At 46.1% G+C, this 20,746-nt stretch overlaps 1 protein-coding gene across 1 annotated transcript in view; it reads left to right on the top strand.

Annotated features, from left to right (window-relative positions):
* The first annotated feature begins 215 nt into the window (after positions 1 to 215).
* The window catches only part of NPC1L1 (NPC1 like intracellular cholesterol transporter 1), a 91,495-nt gene continuing 70,964 nt past the window's right edge, over positions 216 to 20,746 (top strand). The window contains exons 1-3 of the mRNA XM_063931910.1: positions 216 to 406; positions 902 to 2,230; positions 7,355 to 7,569. Coding sequence (XP_063787980.1) covers positions 353 to 406; positions 902 to 2,230; positions 7,355 to 7,569 — 1,598 coding nt within the window. The 5' untranslated portion in view covers positions 216 to 352. The remainder of the gene's footprint in view (positions 407 to 901; positions 2,231 to 7,354; positions 7,570 to 20,746) is intronic.

The raw sequence follows: 20,746 nt of genomic DNA, 5'->3' as shown, positions 1-20,746 counted from the left end.
GTGTGTAATGTGTGGAATCTGTTACATGAATATTACCGAACGCTGCATATTCCTGCACTGTACAGCAGAAGTATCTACAGTATATCAGCAATCAATTTATTTAGTGACATGTTCACTGTCTGTGAGTAAATTGTTGCTACAACTGTTCCCCTAACCCCTCCTCTCCTAGTTAATAAGAAGCAGGATTTATAACACTCCCAACTGGCTCCTGTGCAGAGTACAGGGCTAGAAAAAGTCAGATCTATACCACATTGTCAGGTTGCTTGTACAGAGGAACATCCCAGCTCCTGGCACAGACTTCATCCGGTCTTCCTGACGCCAAACCCCTTGGACTGTTTTGAAGGGGTGAAGTATGCAGCCCAGCTTTATCGCAGTGGTAATACTGGGGGCAGTGTTCCCCCTAAAGGTGAGTACTTTATATAAATGATAATACACAAAATGCATAAAACCTGTTCCTTGGACTGTTGTTGCTGTATGTAACTTGGGATGGCCAGATTGGAGACTGAACAGCTTGTTCATCGTTGGAATAAGCTTTTTATTTCCTTTACTTGTATTTTTCCCCTCTGGTCTGTGCTTATAAACTCTAGAGAATACTAGGATGTTGGACAAATCTTCCGATTAACATGACCAAGTGCAATACAGACGGTAAGCACTTCCCTAGTGTCCAGCAGTGACCAAGTGGAGTAAATGTCCCCACTGAGTTTCCCACTATGGAGTGTCATATGTAATTATTTCTCCGTAGTTTCTTTTGATGTCTAAACGTATACAAAGTTCACTTTTCTCTGAAAGCACATTCTGTCTGCTGTGCTACTGTTCAGTCTACTATGTACCCACGCGTTGTAACTGTATTGCTAAACTCCACACAATTTATTACATGTCTCCTTATGTTTTTACCATCCAGGCTATTGGGTTTACCCCTATACACCAGGAGGGGTATTGTTCAGTGTATGCTGAGTGTGGCATGAATCCAGAGGTGACTAACAGTCTGATCCCAGCTAATACCCCCTGTGTGTCCAATACAAGAGCCAGGAAGCTGAGTGGGGCACATCTATTGCGCCTCGGTACTGTCTGCCCCATGCTGTTCAATGGAGAAAATGATACATATGCCTGTTGTTCTTTGGATCAATTAGCAAGCCTCGAGAAAAGCATAGGTCTTTCTAGGGTCATCTTGAGTCGATGTCCATCATGTGCCGAAAACTTTGCCAACATTCACTGCCAGAGCATTTGCAGCCCAAATCAGAGCTTGTTCATTAATGTCACTCGTACATTTGCTACCGCTGTAAATGGGAATCCTGAACTGGGTGTACTGGAATACCAGTGCTTCTTTCACCAACAGTTTGCTGACAAATCCTTCACATCATGCCAAAATGTGCGCTTACCCGCCACAGGGGGATATGCTATTGATACAATGTGTGGAAGATATGGAGCAAAGCTTTGCACCAGTCAGCGCTGGCTGGACTTCCAAGGAGACATCAGTAATGGGTTGGCACCTCTAGTCATCGATTTCAGACTAATAGACAATGGCACTGAGGTTGGTGATGGTATTGTGCCACACAACACCAAAGTGTGGAGTTGTAGCGAAGCCCCAGACGGAGAACCAGATAATACCTGTACATGCCAGGACTGCATAGAGTCATGCCCCAAGATTCCACCACTAGAACCTCTACCAGAACCATTCCAGCTACTGACCATCGATGGATATTTGTTAGTGAGCATTGTGGTTTTTATCATTTTGGTATTTTTCTTTTTTGTGTTCCTGGGTATAGACTGTGCCTCAACCACGTGCAAGAAACGCAAAAATAAAGAAGTGCCACGCGTGGTATATGCTGATCTGAGTTGCTCAGAGAAGGTGAGCTTATTGACTAATCGTTCCATGGAAAGAACATTCCGGTGGTGGGGCACTCGCATGGCATATTACCCTAAAACAGTCATCTGTGTCTCAGTAGTTGTAATTGTCGTACTTTCAGCTGGCATGATCTTAATTAAGTTGACTACAGATCCCATAGAATTGTGGTCAGCACCCAACAGCCAAGCTAGACAGGAAAAGGACTTTCACGATTCAAATTTTGGACCCTTCTTCAGAACTAACCAGCTTATCATCACAGTGAAGGATCGCCCTTCTTACACCTACAACTCTCTCTTCTTTGGGCAACTGAACTTCAGTGGGATCCTTTCTCCGGACCTCCTTCTGGAAATGCTGGACCTTCAGACCAAACTGCAGAACATTGAAGTAAGTGAGATAATACAGATGACAAATATCTTTGCCCAGTGATACATCATCCACATATTCTAAATAAAAATGCAATTGTTCTTTTATGGTGGTCCATTGGGTTTGGTTTCACATATTAAAGAAGATGCACAAACTGAGGTCGGTAATAATAAGGAACAAGTAAGCATGGAGGAAAGCATGTACAGAGAGATGTGAAGAAGTTACTCTAACCTTGTGTATTCCAGGTTTAGACTACAATATTAAACAAACCATTGCTTCAACACCTACAGAATACAATTATTTATTAATGCAATGGAAAAACTAAGCACAGTCATGTTCTTCTTTGGTATTAGCAGCTAGCACAAGTCAGCAAGAAGGAGTTTAGCAGCTGCATAAATTTGTTAAATGTCCATAGCCCAGAGGCGGAACTCTGGGAGGCAACGGAGTCAACTGCCGCCGGGCTCCTGCTCTTAAGGGGGCACCTCTCCTCCCATTCTGTGACACCATTGAATTAAGTTAATTGATAGCTGTTGCTATCTCTTCAGTGGCCGACTTCCTCACTGGTCCCTGCACCTTACAAATCACACCCTTTTTATTATACTGTAGATGCACATTTTACAAGTCTCATACCCAGGATTAGAAATCATAATCTGTTACACTGGAAGCAGACACCTTACTGATGAAGCTATTTGTACCTGTATAGGAAATATGAGAATTCTAACTATATGAAGATACTTCTCTGACAATTAAACGTAACTTCATATAGTTAGAATTCTCATGCTTCCTGTACAGGAGCAAATTGCTCCATCAGTAATGTGTCTGCTTTCAGTGAAACAGGTTATGGGTTCTAATCCTGGGTATAACTGCTAAGAAATGTGTGATTACAAAAAAAGACAATGAAATGTATATACATTTTTAATACACCGCAAATGCAGAGTATATAGTATTTTTTATTTTATTTTTTTTCACATTAATACACATGTTTAATACACAGCAAATACACAGTATATACTTTTTTTTTTCAGAACACTCTATATATATATATATATATATATATATATATATAAATATCTCTATCGAGAGAGAGAGAGATAATGGATATATATATACACATTTGTGTGTATATATATATATATATATATATATATATATATATATATATAATCTCAGGGACGTGCCATAGACTTTTTACTCCAGAGTTTTGGCTATAAAAATTATTAGAATAATGCAAAGAAGATATTTCAAACATATTTATTTGTATTTTTCATATACTTTATTCAGTCAAACCTCTGGCACAAACGTTAGTATGACCGGAAAGGCTCTGCCTCACCCCACCGCACGTCACTGATATATATATATATATATATATATATGCACACATACATACATGTATTTATTTAAATATAGGGGGGGCACCAATATTTATCTTGCCTCCGGGCGACTGGGACGAACTTACACCACTGCCATAGCCTGTTTGTGCATATCGACCCAATTTAAATGTTCAGTGCTGTTTGCTTGTAATGATATGTGCATTGCTATATTCACTGCTATTTTTGTAGGAAAATAGGTTCAGGAACTGTGAGCGGGGCAGATGTGGGTGGAGCTACCAAAAGGGTGTGGCATCAATTGGTGCATAAACTTTTTTTTAACACATATTATCCCGAGTCGTGCCATATATACACATACTGCCTCCAGTAGTGCCATATATACATATAATACCCCAGTAGTGCCAGATACACATAATGCTCCCAGTAGTGCCAGATACACTAATGTCCCATTAGAGCCAGATATACAATGCCCCCAGTAGTGTCAGATACACAATGCCCCCAGCAGTACCAGTTACACAATGCTCCCAGTAGTGCTATATACACAATGCCTCCAGCAGTGCCAGATACACAGTGCACCCAGCAGTTCCAGTTACACAATAACCCCAGTAGTGCCAGATACATAATGCCCCCAGCAGTGGCAGATACATATTGCCCCCAGTAGTGCCAGTTATGCCCCACTATAATTAATGGACATCAGACAGCAATTCCATTGTTCTGGGTGCCTATTTATTATTGCGTTTGTCATGCCCACTCAGAGAGCTAAACCCGAGTGCAGCCTTGCGGGCTCGATGGGTCACTGTGCTCGCCACAGGTTCTATTCTAACTCTATGGGTGTCATGGACACCCACGAGGGGGAATAGACCCTGTGGGTAGGCATTCTGACTGCCGGTATTTTGAGTGCTCAGGATTCCGGCGTCGGCATGGTGACCGCCGGGAACCCGAGCGCCGGTCATATGACCGCATCCCAACTAAACGTATCAGGAAAAGTGCGAAGACCTGTACATGCACAGCTTATAGGAGACAGTTCCCACGTGTCTCCCATACTCTCTCTCCTTCATTCCATTCCCATTAACCCTCAGCCAGCAGGAGCAGGCTGTCTGTTGCTGTGTACATTATATTAAAGTGTTTGGCGGCCCAAAGGCAGACAGGGGATACTCCACCTGCTTCTCAGGCACAGCTACCCAGTGTGTGGCATCAGTAGCACATAGACCGGCATAGTCCGCTGTTCATACACCAAGGGCGTATAGAAGAAATAAGTGGTTATGCAGATTTATGCGTGTGAACTGATCCATCTGAATTCAGACAGACGAATGCAGGTGTATGCTGATACTGATGGCTGTTCAACACAACAGGGGTCGGTCCGGTTGCATAGCCCCAGCAATCAGATACTGGCTATTATCTTCTAGAAGATGCAAGATAAATGATAAGTGGACCAGCCCATCATCTTCTAACTGTCACTTTACAGTCTGTGCTAGAAAAAGAACAGTTAGATACTGATCTCTCCAAGATTTGATAACTCTCCCCCGGGTTTGTTACAATAGGTGAACAGAAGCCAAGTAAGCGCCATCTCATGTCATACATACAGGAGGAATCACAAATGCCTCTCTTTATGACACAAAATACTGTGGTAGGAAACAATTCATTATGTACAGTCATAAATAATGTTCATTTAGTATAAAACAATATTTAGAGATGAGTCACAAAAGATTTTTTGTAGCACTGAAGGTGGGTACACACTAGGCGATATGCTCGGGGAGCGACATCGTCTAGTGTTTTTTTCTCCCGGGCCGGGCCGCTCGATGGCAGGCATGCACACTGTACAATATCACTAATGATATTGCAAAGTGACGTCATGCCGTGGCCGGCCGGAGCATGCAGCTTTGAATGATGAGTCCAAATTGAGTTGCATGCACGGCCAAGACCGAGGGTCGTTATCGTCCCCGCGGGGCCGCGCATTTCTCGGGGGCGGCATACACACTGGGCGATATAGTAAACTATGTCGCTCAGTAGGAGGAAAATGAGCGTGGTCAATCCGAGTTGATCGCTAGCTGCTTTCGTTCGCTCTGCAGCGATGAGGCAAAAAAACGGCACTTCTGCGCAAGCGTATGCAGCGCAATGCGCACACGCGTCGTACAATTGCAACGAACGTTGTAGTTTCACACAAGGTCTAGCAAAGCTTTTCAGTCGCACTGCTGGCCTCAGAGTGATTGACAGGAAGAGGGCATTTCTGGGTGTCAACTGACCGTTTTCAGGGAGTGTTCGGAAAAACGCAGGCGTGGCTGGGCGAACACAGGGCTTGTTCACGACGTCAAAACAGGAACTGAACAGTCTGAAGTGATCGCAAGAGCTGAGTAGGTATTGAGCTACTCTAAAACTGCACAAAAAAAGTTTGCCGCCGCTCTGCGATCCTTTCGTTCGCACTTCTGCTCGGCTAAAATACACTTCCAGTGGGAGGCGGCACAGCGTTTGCACGGCTGCTAAAAACTGCTAGCTAGCGAACAACTCGGAATGACCCCCATAGTTCACTATATCGCTAAGTGTGTACCCACCTTAACTCTCTGTTTATAATAAAACAGCATTTTGACATACAAAAAGAGAATCATTTTTCAAATTAAAATCAATTTTGTTGTTATAAAATATCTTTTTGTTAAGACTGGGGTCTATTCATGAAGCAGTGAAAAGAGTACAGAAGTGAGCCAGTGAAGAAGTTGCCCATGGCAACCAATCAGCTTTTTAGTAACATTTGTCAAATGCATTCTATAAAATTATACGTAGCTGCTGATTGGTTGCCATGGGCAACTTCTCCACTGGCTCACTTCTCCACTCTTTCCACCGCTTCATCAGTTTTGTCAAGTTAATGCCATAACAAAGTGGAAAAAAGTAAGCTAAATCAGTTGCGTGAAACAAATGTGATACTACAAAATCATAAACCACTACTTTGAGGATAAATTTTTTTTAACATCAAGTATTTTGAAATATCAAAAATGGGAGCTGCATATTCTGCATAGAATAACCAATGACAGAAGAGCCATTTAAAACATGATTACTTTTCCTACCTTGCTTTCGGCAGATGTTGATGTAAGTTTGGAAAAGACACAATGACAGAGAACAAATTAATCATCAATTTTATCTTCAGTGTAGTAGAGTGACGTCCATTTTGTTGTAGCATGTTTCTTCTTAATAAATAGCTACTGCACCTGCTAACTGACCCTATTAGCGAACTTCAATGGGGGCAGAGTTTACATGAAAGTGGGCAGACTTTAGTAAAAGTGGCATTTTTGGGATGATTACAGTACAACTTGAACAGATGAGGATGAGACTTATTTTGTCTATATTTTGTAAAGTATGGAAATTCTTACTGGGGTGAGTAGGGCTTTCTGACCTGATTTCAGTCAGATCTCCAACCACCTTGTGGATGGTAAGTGTTATATGAAAGAACTGTCTGCTCTTTAGGATTCTGGGAACTCTCACGCTAATTTGGGAATCTCACAGACATTTAAATCTGGGACTGCTTACAAAAAAATAAAAAATGAAACCAATGTTGGGCAACTCCTGAATTGGAGGGAGACTTCACGAATACCTGAGAGGGCAGGTGATTTGGCCAGACAGCACTTCACTGCAGCAAGGTGGGCGTGGATGTGACATATATTGCATCATGAAGGTTTCACCCACATCGGCCACATGCAGTGGCACTGCCATAATGGTACAGGTTGTGTCATCAAATATTTTGTATGTAGTAAGAAATAATTTCATGCCCAATGACAAATCTCAACCTTGGAAATATATTGCTTATTTTATTTCACCAATTTCCCTCTAGGTGTGGTCAGAGAAGTATAAGAAAAATGTAACAATAAAAGATATCTGCTACGCACCCCTAAACCCAACAAATGCCTCAGCGTTGGATTGCGCTGTCAACAGCTTGATGCAGTACTTCCAGAACAATAAAACCAGATTTAACATGGAGGTGACACAGACGGTGTCAGGAGAAACTGGTCGTGTGGGATGGAGGGATCATTTCCTGTACTGCGTCAAGTGAGTCATAATATATCACATGATTTATTTCTAGCCACTGCTATCAGGCAGATAGTGCCTCACCTCTTAAGTACCATTTGAATATAAGCTTAAAGAGCTGGTTTGCTCATTCTGCTGGCTGAGGAGGCAGCAGCTTACACAAATCAACATAAACATTGTATTAGTACAGTATATGTGCATTCTATAACTTAAATAATGTAAATTTGACTATGACACTATTCAACATCCATTTTGCATCTGACATGAGATACAGCACTGTGTATCAGTGTCCATGTAATTTTGTGCATGGAATCCAAATATTAGAGATGAGCGCCGGAAATTTTTCGGGTTTTGTGTTTTGGTTTTGGGTTCGGTTCCGCGGCCGTGTTTTGGGTTCGACCGCGTTTTGGCAAAACCTCACCGAATTTTTTTTGTCGGATTCGGGTGTGTTTTGGATTCGGGTGTTTTTTTCAAAAAACCCTAAAAAACAGCTTAAATCATAGAATTTGGGGGTCATTTTGATCCCAAAGTATTATTAACCTCAAAAACCATAATTTCCACTCATTTTCAGTCTATTCTGAATACCTCACACCTCACAATATTATTTTTAGTCCTAAAATTTGCACCGAGGTCGCTGTGTGAGTAAGATAAGCGACCCTAGTGGCCGACACAAACACCGGGCCCATCTAGGAGTGGCACTGCAGTGTCACGCAGGATGTCCCTTCCAAAAAACCCTCCCCAAACAGCACATGACGCAAAGAAAAAAAGAGGCGCAATGAGGTAGCTGTGTGAGTAAGATAAGCGACCCTAGTGGCCGACACAAACACCGGGCCCATCTAGGAGTGGCACTGCAGTGTCACGCAGGATGTCCCTTCCAAAAAACCCTCCCCAAACAGCACATGACGCAAAGAAAAAAAGAGGCGCAATGAGGTAGCTGACTGTGTGAGTAAGATAAGCGACCCTAGTGGCCGACACAAACACCGGGCCCATCTAGGAGTGGCACTGCAGTGTCACGCAGGATGTCCCTTCCAAAAAACCCTCCCCAAACAGCACATGACGCAAAGAAAAAAAGAGGCGCAATGAGGTAGCTGACTATGTGAGTTAGATAAGCGACCCTAGTGGCCGACACAAACACCGGGCCCATCTAGGAGTGGCACTGCAGTGTCACGCAGGATGTCCCTTCCAAAAAACCCTCCCCAAACAGCACATGACGCAAAGAAAAATAAAAGAAAAAAGAGGTGCAAGATGGAATTGTCCTTGGGCCCTCCCACCCACCCTTATGTTGTATAAACAAAACAGGACATGCACACTTTAACCAACCCATCATTTCAGTGACAGGGTCTGCCACACGACTGTGACTGATATGACGGGTTGGTTTGGACCCCCCCCAAAAAAGAAGCAATTAATCTCTCCTTGCACAAACTGGCTCTACAGAGGCAAGATGTCCACCTCATCATCATCCTCCGATATATCACCGTGTACATCCCCCTCCTCACAGATTATCAATTCGTCCCCACTGGAATCCACCATCTCAGCTCCCTGTGTACTTTGTGGAGGCAATTGCTGCTGGTCAATGTCTCCGCGGAGGAATTGATTATAATTAATTTTAATGAACATCATCTTCTCCACATTTTCTGGATGTAACCTCGTACGCCGATTGCTGACAAGGTGAGCGGCGGCACTAAACACTCTTTCGGAGTACACACTTGTGGGAGGGCAACTTAGGTAGAATAAAGCCAGTTTGTGCAAGGGCCTCCAAATTGCCTCTTTTTCCTGCCAGTATAAGTACGGACTGTCTGACGTGCCTACTTGGATGCGGTCACTCATATAATCCTCCACCATTCTTTCAATGTTGAGAGAATCATATGCAGTGACAGTAGACGACATGTCCGTAATCGTTGTCAGGTCCTTCAGTCCGGACCAGATGTCAGCATCAGCAGTCGCTCCAGACTGCCCTGCATCACCGCCAGCGGGTGGGCTCGGAATTCTGAGCCTTTTCCTCGCACCCCCAGTTGCGGGAGAATGTGAAGGAGGAGATGTTGACAGGTCGCGTTCCGCTTGACTTGACAATTTTCTCACCAGCAGGTCTTTCAACCCCAGCAGACTTGTGTCTGCCGGAAAGAGAGATCCAAGGTAGGCTTTAAATCTAGGATCGAGCATGGTGGCCAAAATGTAGTGCTCTGATTTCAACAGATTGACCACCCGTGAATCCTTGTTAAGCGAATTAAGGGCTCCATCCACAAGTCCCACATGCCTAGCGGAATCGCTCCGTGTTAGCTCCTCCTTCAATGTCTCCAGCTTCTTCTGCAAAAGCCTGATGAGGGGAATGACCTGACTCAGGCTGGCAGTGTCTGAACTGACTTCACGTGTGGCAAGTTCAAAGGGCATCAGAACCTTGCACAACGTTGAAATCATTCTCCACTGCGCTTGAGACAGGTGCATTCCACCTCCTATATCGTGCTCAATTGTATAGGCTTGAATGGCCTTTTGCTGCTCCTCCAACCTCTGAAGCATATAGAGGGTTGAATTCCACCTCGTTACCACTTCTTGCTTCAGATGATGGCAGGGCAGGTTCAGTAGTTTTTGGTGGTGCTCCAGTCTTCTGTACGTGGTGCCTGTACGCCGAAAGTGTCCCGCAATTCTTCTGGCCACCGACAGCATCTCTTGCACGCCCCTCTCGTTTTTTTAAAAATTCTGCACCACCAAATTCAAGGTATGTGCAAAACATGGGACGTGCTGGAATTTGCCCATATTTAATGCACACACAATATTGCTGGCGTTGTCCGATGCCACAAATCCACAGGAGAGTCCAATTGGGGTAAGCCATTCTGCGATGATCTTCCTCAGTTGCCGTAAGAGGTTTTTAGCTGTGTGCGTATTCTGGAAAGCGGTGATACAAAGCGTAGCCTGCCTAGGAAAGAGTTGGCGTTTGCGAGATGCTGCTACTGGTGCCGCCGCTGCTGTTCTTGCGGCGGGAGTCCATACATCTACCCAGTGGGCTGTCACAGTCATATAGTCCTGACCCTGCCCTGCTCCACTTGTCCACATGTCCGTGGTTAAGTGGACATTGGGTACAGCTGCATTTTTTATGACACTGGTGACTCTTTTTCTGAGGTCTGTGTACATTTTCGGTATCGCCTGCCTAGAGAAATGGAACCTAGATGGTATTTGGTACCGGGGACACAGTACCTCCAACAAGTCTCTAGTTGGCTCTGCAGTAATGATGGATACCGGAACCAATTTTCTCACCACCCAGGATGCCAAGGCCTCAGTTATCCGCTTTGCAGTAGGATGACTGCTGTGATATTTCATCTTCCTCGCAAAGGACTGTTGGACAGTCAATTGCTTGGTGGAAGTAGTAAAAGTGGTCTTACGACTTCCCCTCTGGGATGACCATCGACTCCCAGCAGCAACAACAGCAGCGCCAGCAGCAGTAGGCGTTACACGCAAGGATGCATCGGAGGAATCCCAGGCAGGAGAGGAATCATCAGAATTGCCAGTGACATGGCCTGCAGGACTATTGGCATTCCTGGGGAAGGAGGAAATTGACACTGAGGGAGTTGGTGGGGTGGTTTGCGTGAGCTTGGTTACAAGAGGAAGGGATTTACTGGTCAGTGGACTGCTTCCGCTGTCGGCCAAAGTTTTTGAACTTGTCACTGACTTATTATGAATGCGCTGCAGGTGACGTATAAGGGAGGATGTTCCGAGGTGGTTAACGTCCTTACCCCTACTTATTACAGCTTGACAAAGGGAACACACGGCTTGACAAATGTTGTCCGCATTTCTGGTGAAATACTTCCACACCGAAGAGCTGATTTTTTTGGTATTTTCACCAGGCATGTCAACGGCCATATTCCTCCCACGGACAACAGGTGTCTCCCCGGGTGCCTGACTTAAACAAACCACCTCACCATCAGAATCCTCCTTGTCAATTTCCTCCCCAGCGCCAGCAACACCCATATCCTCCTCATCCTGGTGTACTTCAACACTGACATCTTCAATCTGACTATCAGGAACTGGACTGCGGGTGCTCCTTCCAGCACTTGCAGGGGGCGTGCAAATGGTGGAAGGCGCATGCTCTTCACGTCCAGTGTTGGGAAGGTCAGGCATCGCAACCGACACAATTGGACTCTCCTTGTGGATTTGGGATTTTGAAGAACGCACAGTTCTTTGCGGTGCTTTTGCCAGCTTGAGTCTTTTCAGTTTTCTAGCGAGAGGCTGAGTGCTTCCATCCTCATGTGAAGCTGAACCACTAGCCATGAACATAGGCCAGGGCCTCAGCCGTTCCTTGCCACTCCGTGTGGTAAATGGCATATTGGCAAGTTTACGCTTCTCCTCCGACAATTTTATTTTAGGTTTTGGAGTCCTTTTTTTACTGATATTTGGTGTTTTGGATTTGACATGCTCTGTACTATGACATTGGGCATCGGCCTTGGCAGACGACGTTGCTGGCATTTCATCGTCTCGGCCATGACTAGTGGCAGCAGCTTCAGCACGAGGTGGAAGTGGATCTTGATCTTTCCCTAATTTTGGAACCTCAACATTTTTGTTCTCCATATTTTAATAGGCACAACTAAAAGGCACCTCAGGTAAACAATGGAGATGGATGGATACTAGTATACAATTATGGATGGACTGCCGAGTGCCGACACAGAGGTAGCTACAGCCGTGGACTACCGTACTGTACTGTGTCTGCTGCTAATATAGACTGGATGATAATGAGATGTAGTATGTATAAAGAAGAAAGAAAAAAAAACCACGGGTAGGTGGTATACAATTATGGACGGACTGCCGAGTGCCGACACAAAGGTAGCTACAGCCGTGGACTACCGTACTGTACTGTGTCTGCTGCTAATATAGACTGGATGATAATGAGATGTAGTATGTATAAAGAAGAAAGAAAAAAAAACCACGGGTAGGTGGTATACAATTATGGACGGACTGCCGAGTGCCGACACAGAGGTAGCTCCAGCCGTGGACTACCGTACTGTACTGTGTCTGCTGCTAATATAGACTGGATGATAATGAGATGTAGTATGTATAAAGAAGAAAGAAAAAAAAACCACGGGTAGGTGGTATACAATTATGGACGGACTGCCGAGTGCCGACACAGAGGTAGCTACAGCCGTGGACTACCGTACTGTACTGTGTCTGCTGCTAATATAGACTGGTTGATAATGAGATGTAGTATGTATAAAGAAGAAAAAAAAACCACGGGTAGGTGGTATACAATTATGGATGGACTGCCGAGTGCCGACACAGAGGTAGCTACAGCCGTGGACTACCGTACTGTACTGTGTCTGCTGCTAATATAGACTGGATGATAATGAGATGTAGTATGTATAAAGAAGAAAGAAAGAAAAAACACGGGTAGGTGGTATACAATTATGGACGGACTGCCGAGTGCCGACACAGAGGTAGCTACAGCCGTGGACTACCGTACTGTACTGTGTCTGCTGCTAATATAGACTGGTTGATAATGAGATGTAGTATGTATAAAGAAGAAAAAAAAAACCACGGGTAGGTGGTATACAATTATGGATGGACTGCCGAGTGCCGACACAGAGGTAGCTACAGCCGTGGACTACCGTACTGTACTGTGTCTGCTGCTAATATAGACTGGATGATAATGAGATGTAGTATGTATAAAGAAGAAAGAAAAAAAAAACCACGGGTAGGTGGTATACAATTATGGACGGACTGCCGAGTGCCGACACAGAGGTAGCTACAGCCGTGGACTACCGTACTGTACTGTGTCTGCTGCTAATATAGACTGGTTGATAATGAGATGTAGTATGTATAAAGAAGAAAGAAAAAAAAAACACGGGTAGGTGGTATACAATTATGGATGGACTGCCGAGTGCCGACACAGAGGTAGCTACAGCCATGGACTACCGTACTGTACTGTGTCTGCTGCTAATATAGACTGGATGATAATGAGATGTAGTATGTATAAAGAAGAAAGAAAAAAAAACCACGGGTAGGTGGTATACAATTATGGATGGACTGCCGACTGCCGACACAGAGGTAGCTACAGCCGTGGACTACCGTACTGTACTGTGTCTGCTGCTAATATAGACTGGATGATAATGAGATGTAGTATGTATAAAGAAGAAAGAAAAAAAAAACCACGGGTAGGTGGTATACAATTATGGATGGACTGCCGAGTGCCGACACAGAGGTAGCTACAGCCGTGAACTACCGTACTGTGTCTGCTGCGACTGGATGATAAATAATGATATAAAAAATATATATATATCACTACTGCAGCCGGACAGGTATATATTATATAATGACGGACCTGCTGGACACTGTCAGCAGAATGAGTTTTTTATAGAATAAAAAAACACCACACAAGTCACACGACGAGTGTTTAACTTTTTCAGGCAATCACAATATAGTATACTATACTGGTGGTCAGTGTGGTCAGGTCACTGGTCAGTCACACTGGCAGTGGCACTCCTGCAGCAAAAGTGTGCACTGTTTAATTTTAATAATATGTATGTACTCCTGGCTCCTGCTATAACCTATAACTGCTCCCCAGTCTCCCCCACAATTAAGCTGTGTGAGCACAGTCAGATATTATACATAGATGATGCAGCACACTGGGCTGAGCACAGATATGGTATGTGACCGAGTCACTGTGTATCGTTTTTTTCAGGCAGAGAACGGATTATATTAAATAAAACTGCACTGGTGGTCACTGGTCAGTGGTCAGTCACTAGTAAACTCTGCACTCTCTAGTACTCCTAAGCTCCAGTAAATCAAGTGTCTCTGTCTCAATCTCACTCTCTCTCTTCTAATCTAAATGGAGAGGACGCCAGCCACGTCCTCTCCCTATCAATCTCAATGCACGTGTGAAAAATGGCGGCGACGCGCGGCTCCTTATATAGAATCCGAGTCTCGCGATAGAATCCGAGCCTCGCGAGAATCCGACAGCGTCATGATGACGTTCGGGCGCGCTCGGGTTAACCGAGCAAGGCGGGAAGATCCGAGTCGCTCGGATCCGTGTAAAAAAAGCTGAAGTTCGGGGGGGTTCGGATTCCGAGGAACCGAACCCGCTCATCTCTACCAAATATGCATCAGAAATTTGATATCAAGAAAGGTAAATATATATTTAAAAGTTGAAATTTGAAAATGAAAGAGTAAATCACTGTAAGTGCTTGTCAAGACTCCTTTCTGTGTACGCTATGGGGTACGCGTCCTGCCAAGACTCCTCGTCTTCTGTGTCATCAGAATCCCCCTCCTCATCTTCCTCATTCTTCTATATGTGCTGAACCTGGGGCAGAACCCTCCTCTTATCACTGAATGCCATGTTACTTATACCCCTTTTCCATCTGTAGCACGGGTCGCAGCCGTGTCGCCTGACACAACTGCGACCCGTGCTACAGCCCCCTTTACCACAGCGCTCACCAACCCGGCATATTGCCGGGTTGGTGATGCTGCTAGTGACGCGGCATCTCCCAGCGCCGCCCTCCCATACACTGTGAACGGAAGCCGTGACGCCTCGACGCGGCTCCTGTTCACACTACACAGCTTACCGGTTTGAACACGTGTTCAACCCGGCAAGCTACCTGGGTAGGATTCCCGGATCACTTGATCTGGGAATTTGCAGGGGGACCCTTTTCCACTAGGAAAAAACACAGGTAAATGTGCGCCTCCGCGCATTTACCCGTGTTTTAACAGCTAGTGGAAAAGGGGTATCATTGGCTCCTGTTCCACTATATCACAGAGAAGTGGCCAGAGAGAGAAACCTTTGTTGCTGGAGAGAATAACATAAAGTACACTCACTGCATTGGTTGAACCGCATAAAATCATTTCACTTCCACTTCACTTGAAGTTGGACCTAATGAAGAATTTCATGAAAGCTCTGGATAAAAAAGGCCAGGCTTCCAATATCTGAAGGAAACATTTACAAAGTTAAGAGAAGCAAAGCTAACTGAAGGCATATTTGGAATAAGGAAAATGCTTACGGATTAAGGGGGACATTTACTTAGAAGTGATAAGAGCGGAAAAGTGAGCCACTGGAGAAGATGCCCAAGGCAACCAATCAGCACTGAAGTAACATCTATAATTTGCATATTATAAAATGATACAGAGCTGGGGGGTGTGGCTTAGCGGGCATACTGAGTGGAAGTGTGGCGCGAGAGCATCGGCAAACAAAGCCAAATTAAACCCATTTTTGCAGTGCCCGACAGCCCTATCCCGCTCTCTCCTGCTTACTACACGGCGAGATGGGTCATGGAGCCGGGGGGCTGTTTACTCAGTCCCCGCGGGTTGTGGCCTCCTCGCCGCCTGAAGCTCAGACCTCTATTGCCAGACCTGTCCCGCGGTACCGGAAGTGTCGCTTCGGCAGTGGTACCCTCTCCTCCCTTACCGCGGCGCCGCTGGTGTGTCTCGACCCGACCAGTGCAGCTGCTCAGCGCGCCCGTGAGAAGGGCTCAGTGCCCCCAGGACAGTCGTTTGGCTGCAGCAACAGGTGACAGCGCCCATCTTCTCTCCCTCAGTGGGAGACCCGAGGAAAGACGCCATGCTGGGAGTGCTTTGGCGGCTGCAGGAGGCGACTCTCTGGCCCACGCTTGCACGGTCTGGATCCCAGGTACTCTGCACTGTGAGCTGAGGTGGGAGGTTTGGAAAGGTGCAATGGGATATACCTGGAAGCTTTCCCCCCCCTCCTCCCCCACACTGTGCTCTGCATCACTGAATGAGGTGGTGTTACATACACCCTGTGCTCCTGTATATTACTGTACTGACTCCTGCCTCATATAGAAGTTATATAAAGTGGAGGCTCTTCATGGTGACCACCTTCCTGGCTCCTGTCTTCCTACGATAAAAGAAGTGTTGATTAGGCCTCCTGCGGCCCAACTCTACCGTTGCCCTGGTCACTGGCTGGCCCGTGACCGGCCTCACCTCTGCTAACCCTGGACAGGGCTGGATAACTTGGAAGCAATATTCCGTCTTCTGCCACCTCTGCCCCTGGCTGTTTGGCTCCCTCTTGGACCCTTTTTTCTGCCGAATATCCTGGCCATGTCTCACCCACGCTTCTTTGTTGACCACCTCATGACACTTCTCTAAAACTGCCGCCCTACTCCCCCTGGTCCTGAGCTATACTGCTGGAGCGCCTTCTCTACCTCTTATTTTGCTGGCTGTCCCCATTTCTGCCTGTCCAAGATGCCCAGAGGTGGTAAAAAATCACAGGGGTCTGACCTCACACCATTCCTTACTAAAAAATCCACCCCAGCTAAGAACAGGTCCGATGCTTTTGAACACTCCCACGGCCTCTCCGACTCCGACCCTGAAGATGACGATCTCACACCCCTTACCCGCAAGGACTTTCTCTCCCTCCTCAAGGAGGTAAGGGATGTTAAGACCTCTGTCCAAGCTCTCCACTCACTGAAGTCCGATATTGCGGAAATTGGCCCCAGAACTGATCAACTTGAAAGGTGGGTAGAGGAGGTGGTGACGTTCCAACAATCGGTCGAGACCGACTTCCACCAGATCCGCCAAGTTGTTGCCCAATTGCGGGAGGAGCATGAAGATCAGGACAATAGGGCAAGGAGAAATAATCTGAGGATTCGGGGTATTCCTGAAGAGATTGAAACGGCCCACCTTGATCTTTACCTTAAGCGCCTCTTTACCCAACTATCACCTGACACCCCTGAAGACCATCTCCTTCTGGACCGGGCACACCGAGCCCTCCGACCTCGCTCCCAAGATTCTTCCCAGCCCAGGGATGTCATTCTTCGGATGCATTATTTCACTGCGAAAGAGGCCATTAAGAGAGAAGCCCAGCGACTGGGATCTGTGTCCTTTCAGAATGTCTCCCTACAGATCTTCCAAGATTTATCCCCGCTTACTCTGGCCAAACGTAGGGACTTTAAACCCGTCACTTCTCTGCTATCCCAGAATAACATCAAGTATCGTTGGGGTTTCCCTTTCCGCATCTTGGTATGGCATCAAGGAAAGCTGCTCATGGCTAGGAACCCATCTGAGGCCCAATCGTTGCTCTCCAAGCTAGTTATTCACACCAATGAACAGGACCTTTCTACTACACGCCTACCTCCGTGGACACAGCGGAAGCCACCTCCGCCTCCCCGTTCGGAGTGGTTTACGGTTCCAGCTTCTGCGGCTTCTCCAGCTCCACCTCCAGTACCCTGATTGAACTTCAAGTTTTCTGATTTATTATCTTGTATCTTCGTTTGTGTCGGCCTTTACCGGTCGTACTCCCTAGCCGGGGAGCTGTTTACCTTTAGATTTACCATGTTTTGATTTCCCGAACCCTTAGTCGATTTTCAACTGTTATGTTCCTACCCTTTGTTGCAATGTGACACTCTGTTTTTTTCCATGTTCTGTTTTTCTCTTTTTCTATTTCTCTCTGGTACTAGCTCTCCATCTGCACTTCGATCCTGTCTTCTCTCTAGCTTTTTCCCTCAGGTATTTTCAGGGGGGGTCTGCTTCCTACCCGTTGATACGCACCTTGTGATGCATCGTCTGGATGTCTTGCTGCGCCCCCTTGGGGCTTATAGCCCTTTTGCTGACCTAGGTGCCTTTCTGACACCTAATATCCTTTCCCCCTGTCAGCGACACCGGTCCTGGCCTCTACCGCCGGATGACCAACTACCCTCCCCTCCCTTCCGGTTTTCTTCCCTTCCTCCCTTCTCCCCGACCACGCTGTCCTACGACTTGTATCTCTTATCTACTTCCCTACTTCCTTATGCTACTCCCAGAGTTCTACGCTTTAACTATCTTGCCTATCTCTTTGCTGTTTGCCCATGGGTCTCCGGGTACTTTCTTTTAATGTGAAGAGGCTAAATAGCCCCCAAAAACAAGGAAAGCTTTTTGCGTCTCTTAAACTTCATAAGGGCGATCTGGTCTTCCTCCAGGAGACCCATTTCCTACATAAGTCCCACCCTACACTGCAATGTAAACCATACCCTGATTCTTTCCATGCTTGTGATCACTCGGCCCAAAAACGGGGGGGTCGCGATCCTATTTGCCCGCCACCTCACCTTTGAGCTTATTGATTCCCACGTCGACAAGGAGGGACGCTTTCTTGTCTTGGTGGGGAAACTTAACAATAAATTATGCACTTTAGCTAACATTTACGCCCCTAACCAGCATCAAGAGTTATTTTTTGCCAAATTGGATACCCTCCTTAAAATCCGACAAGGGGACCTCATACTCGCAGGGGATTTTAACTCTGTTCTAAACCCAAGTTTAGACCGCTCTCCCTCTCTGCCCTCTGCCTCCTCATCGGACTCTCTCCGCTCTAGATCCCTCCTCCGTCTCATGAGATCCCAACTTCTCTATGACTCATGGAGGATAAGAGATCCCTCTGCGCGTGACTACACTTTTTATTCTTCACCCCATAATTCCTACTCTCGCATCGATATGGTCCTGCTCAGCCACGAACTTGCCCTGAATCTCCACGCTGCCCATATTCATCCATTAATCTGGTCTGACCATGCCCCTGTCTCATGCGACCTCTAGGGCCTACTCTCTCACCATCGTCCCATGACATGGCGTCTTAACGACTCCCTCCTTCATAACCCGGAGATACGCTCCCATCTCCGAGAAAAGCTCTCCGACTACTTTGCCCTGAACGACTCCCCTGACATTTCTAGGTCCTCACTCTGGTTGGCACACAAGACAGTTCTCCGTGGGCACATCATTAGCCTGGCCTCTAAGGCCAAAAAAAGGTCTCTCACCCAGTTTAACAAACTTTTTATTAAACTCCATACACTTGAGGCCCAGCATAAGGCATCCTCTGACCAAGCTATTTTGTCTGAACTCCGTACAGTCAAAGCGGAACTCGATCTCCTTCTCTCCAGACAAGTGGCTAAACGCCTTAAATGGCTTCGCCAGTCTTTTTATGAGAATGGGGATAAAGCAGACAAAATCCTGGTGGCACGACTCCGATCCGCGAGGGCCAGAACTAATATAATCTCTATAAGAGACCCCCACAATCAGTTAGTTCACGACCCTGCTGCCATTAGGGCCGCCTTCCAATCCTACTACGGTGACTTGTACAACCTACCACCCCACTCGACTGCTTCATCCTCTCCGTCCCACTCTGACCTGGTCTCTCATTTTCTCTTTGCTTCCAACTTGCCTAAACTTCCTCACGACGCGATGGATCATCTCAACAGTGAGATCTCGGTGGAAGAAATTGTCCAGACTATACTCATGCAAAAAATTAGTAAATCTCCTGGCTCGGATGGGTTTACAGCTCTCTACTATAAAAAATTCTCCGACCTTCTCTCCCCTTACCTTCACTCCCTGTTTAATAGGATTATCCATGGCGACTCTTTCCCTCCTGAGATGTTAGAGGCTAGGATTGTGGTGATCCCTAAGGAAGGCAAGGACACCCTTAACTGTGCTAGTTATCGACCTATCTCCCTCCTGAACCTGGACTTAAAAATATTTGCTAAAATTCTGGCCAACCGCCTTAACCCCTATCTCCCTTCTCTTGTCCACTACGACCAAGTGGGGTTTATTCCGGGACGCCAGGCGAGGGACAACACCAGACGTGCTATCGATCTTATCCATATCTTGAACTCCAGGGGGTCCCCTACTATCATGCTCTCCTTAGATGCTGAAAAAGCTTTCGATCGGATCTCCTGGAGTTTTCTGAGAGCCGCCCTGGAGGCCTATGGCTTGTCTGGTGTCTTTCTCACTGGTGTTCTGGCACTATACTCCACCCCTTCCACCACAGTCTTAATCAATGGCGTCCCGTCTGCTCCAGTACACATCTCTAATGGTACACGTCAGGGATGCCCCCTATCACCATTAATATTCGCCCTCATTATTGAACCGCTCGCCTCCCAAATTAGAGCTCACCAGGGTATACATGGTATACAAGTAGGCCACACCGATCCCAAAATCTCCCTCTTCGCTGATGACATTGTACTTTCCCTGACTCAGCCGCTTATCTCACTCCCAAATTTATTCTCGGTCCTCCAATCCTATAGTCTTATATCAGGCTACAAGATCAATTACTCCCAATCAGAGGCTATGCTGCTTCACGTCCCCACAGGGAAGCTGAATCCCTCCGCACCAACTTCAACTTTAAATGACAGCCTGCAAAGATCAAATACTTGGGGATTTATTTGACCTCCCGCTACGACTCTCTCTTTCATGAAAATTTTCCACCTCTCCTCACCAAAACACACGCTGACTTAACATCCTGGAACAGTCT

The sequence above is a fragment of the Pseudophryne corroboree genome, chromosome 6 (genome assembly GCF_028390025.1).
Source record: "Pseudophryne corroboree isolate aPseCor3 chromosome 6, aPseCor3.hap2, whole genome shotgun sequence".
Taxonomy (NCBI): domain Eukaryota; kingdom Metazoa; phylum Chordata; class Amphibia; order Anura; family Myobatrachidae; genus Pseudophryne; species Pseudophryne corroboree.
This window is presented reverse-complemented; position numbering and strand designations above follow the sequence as displayed.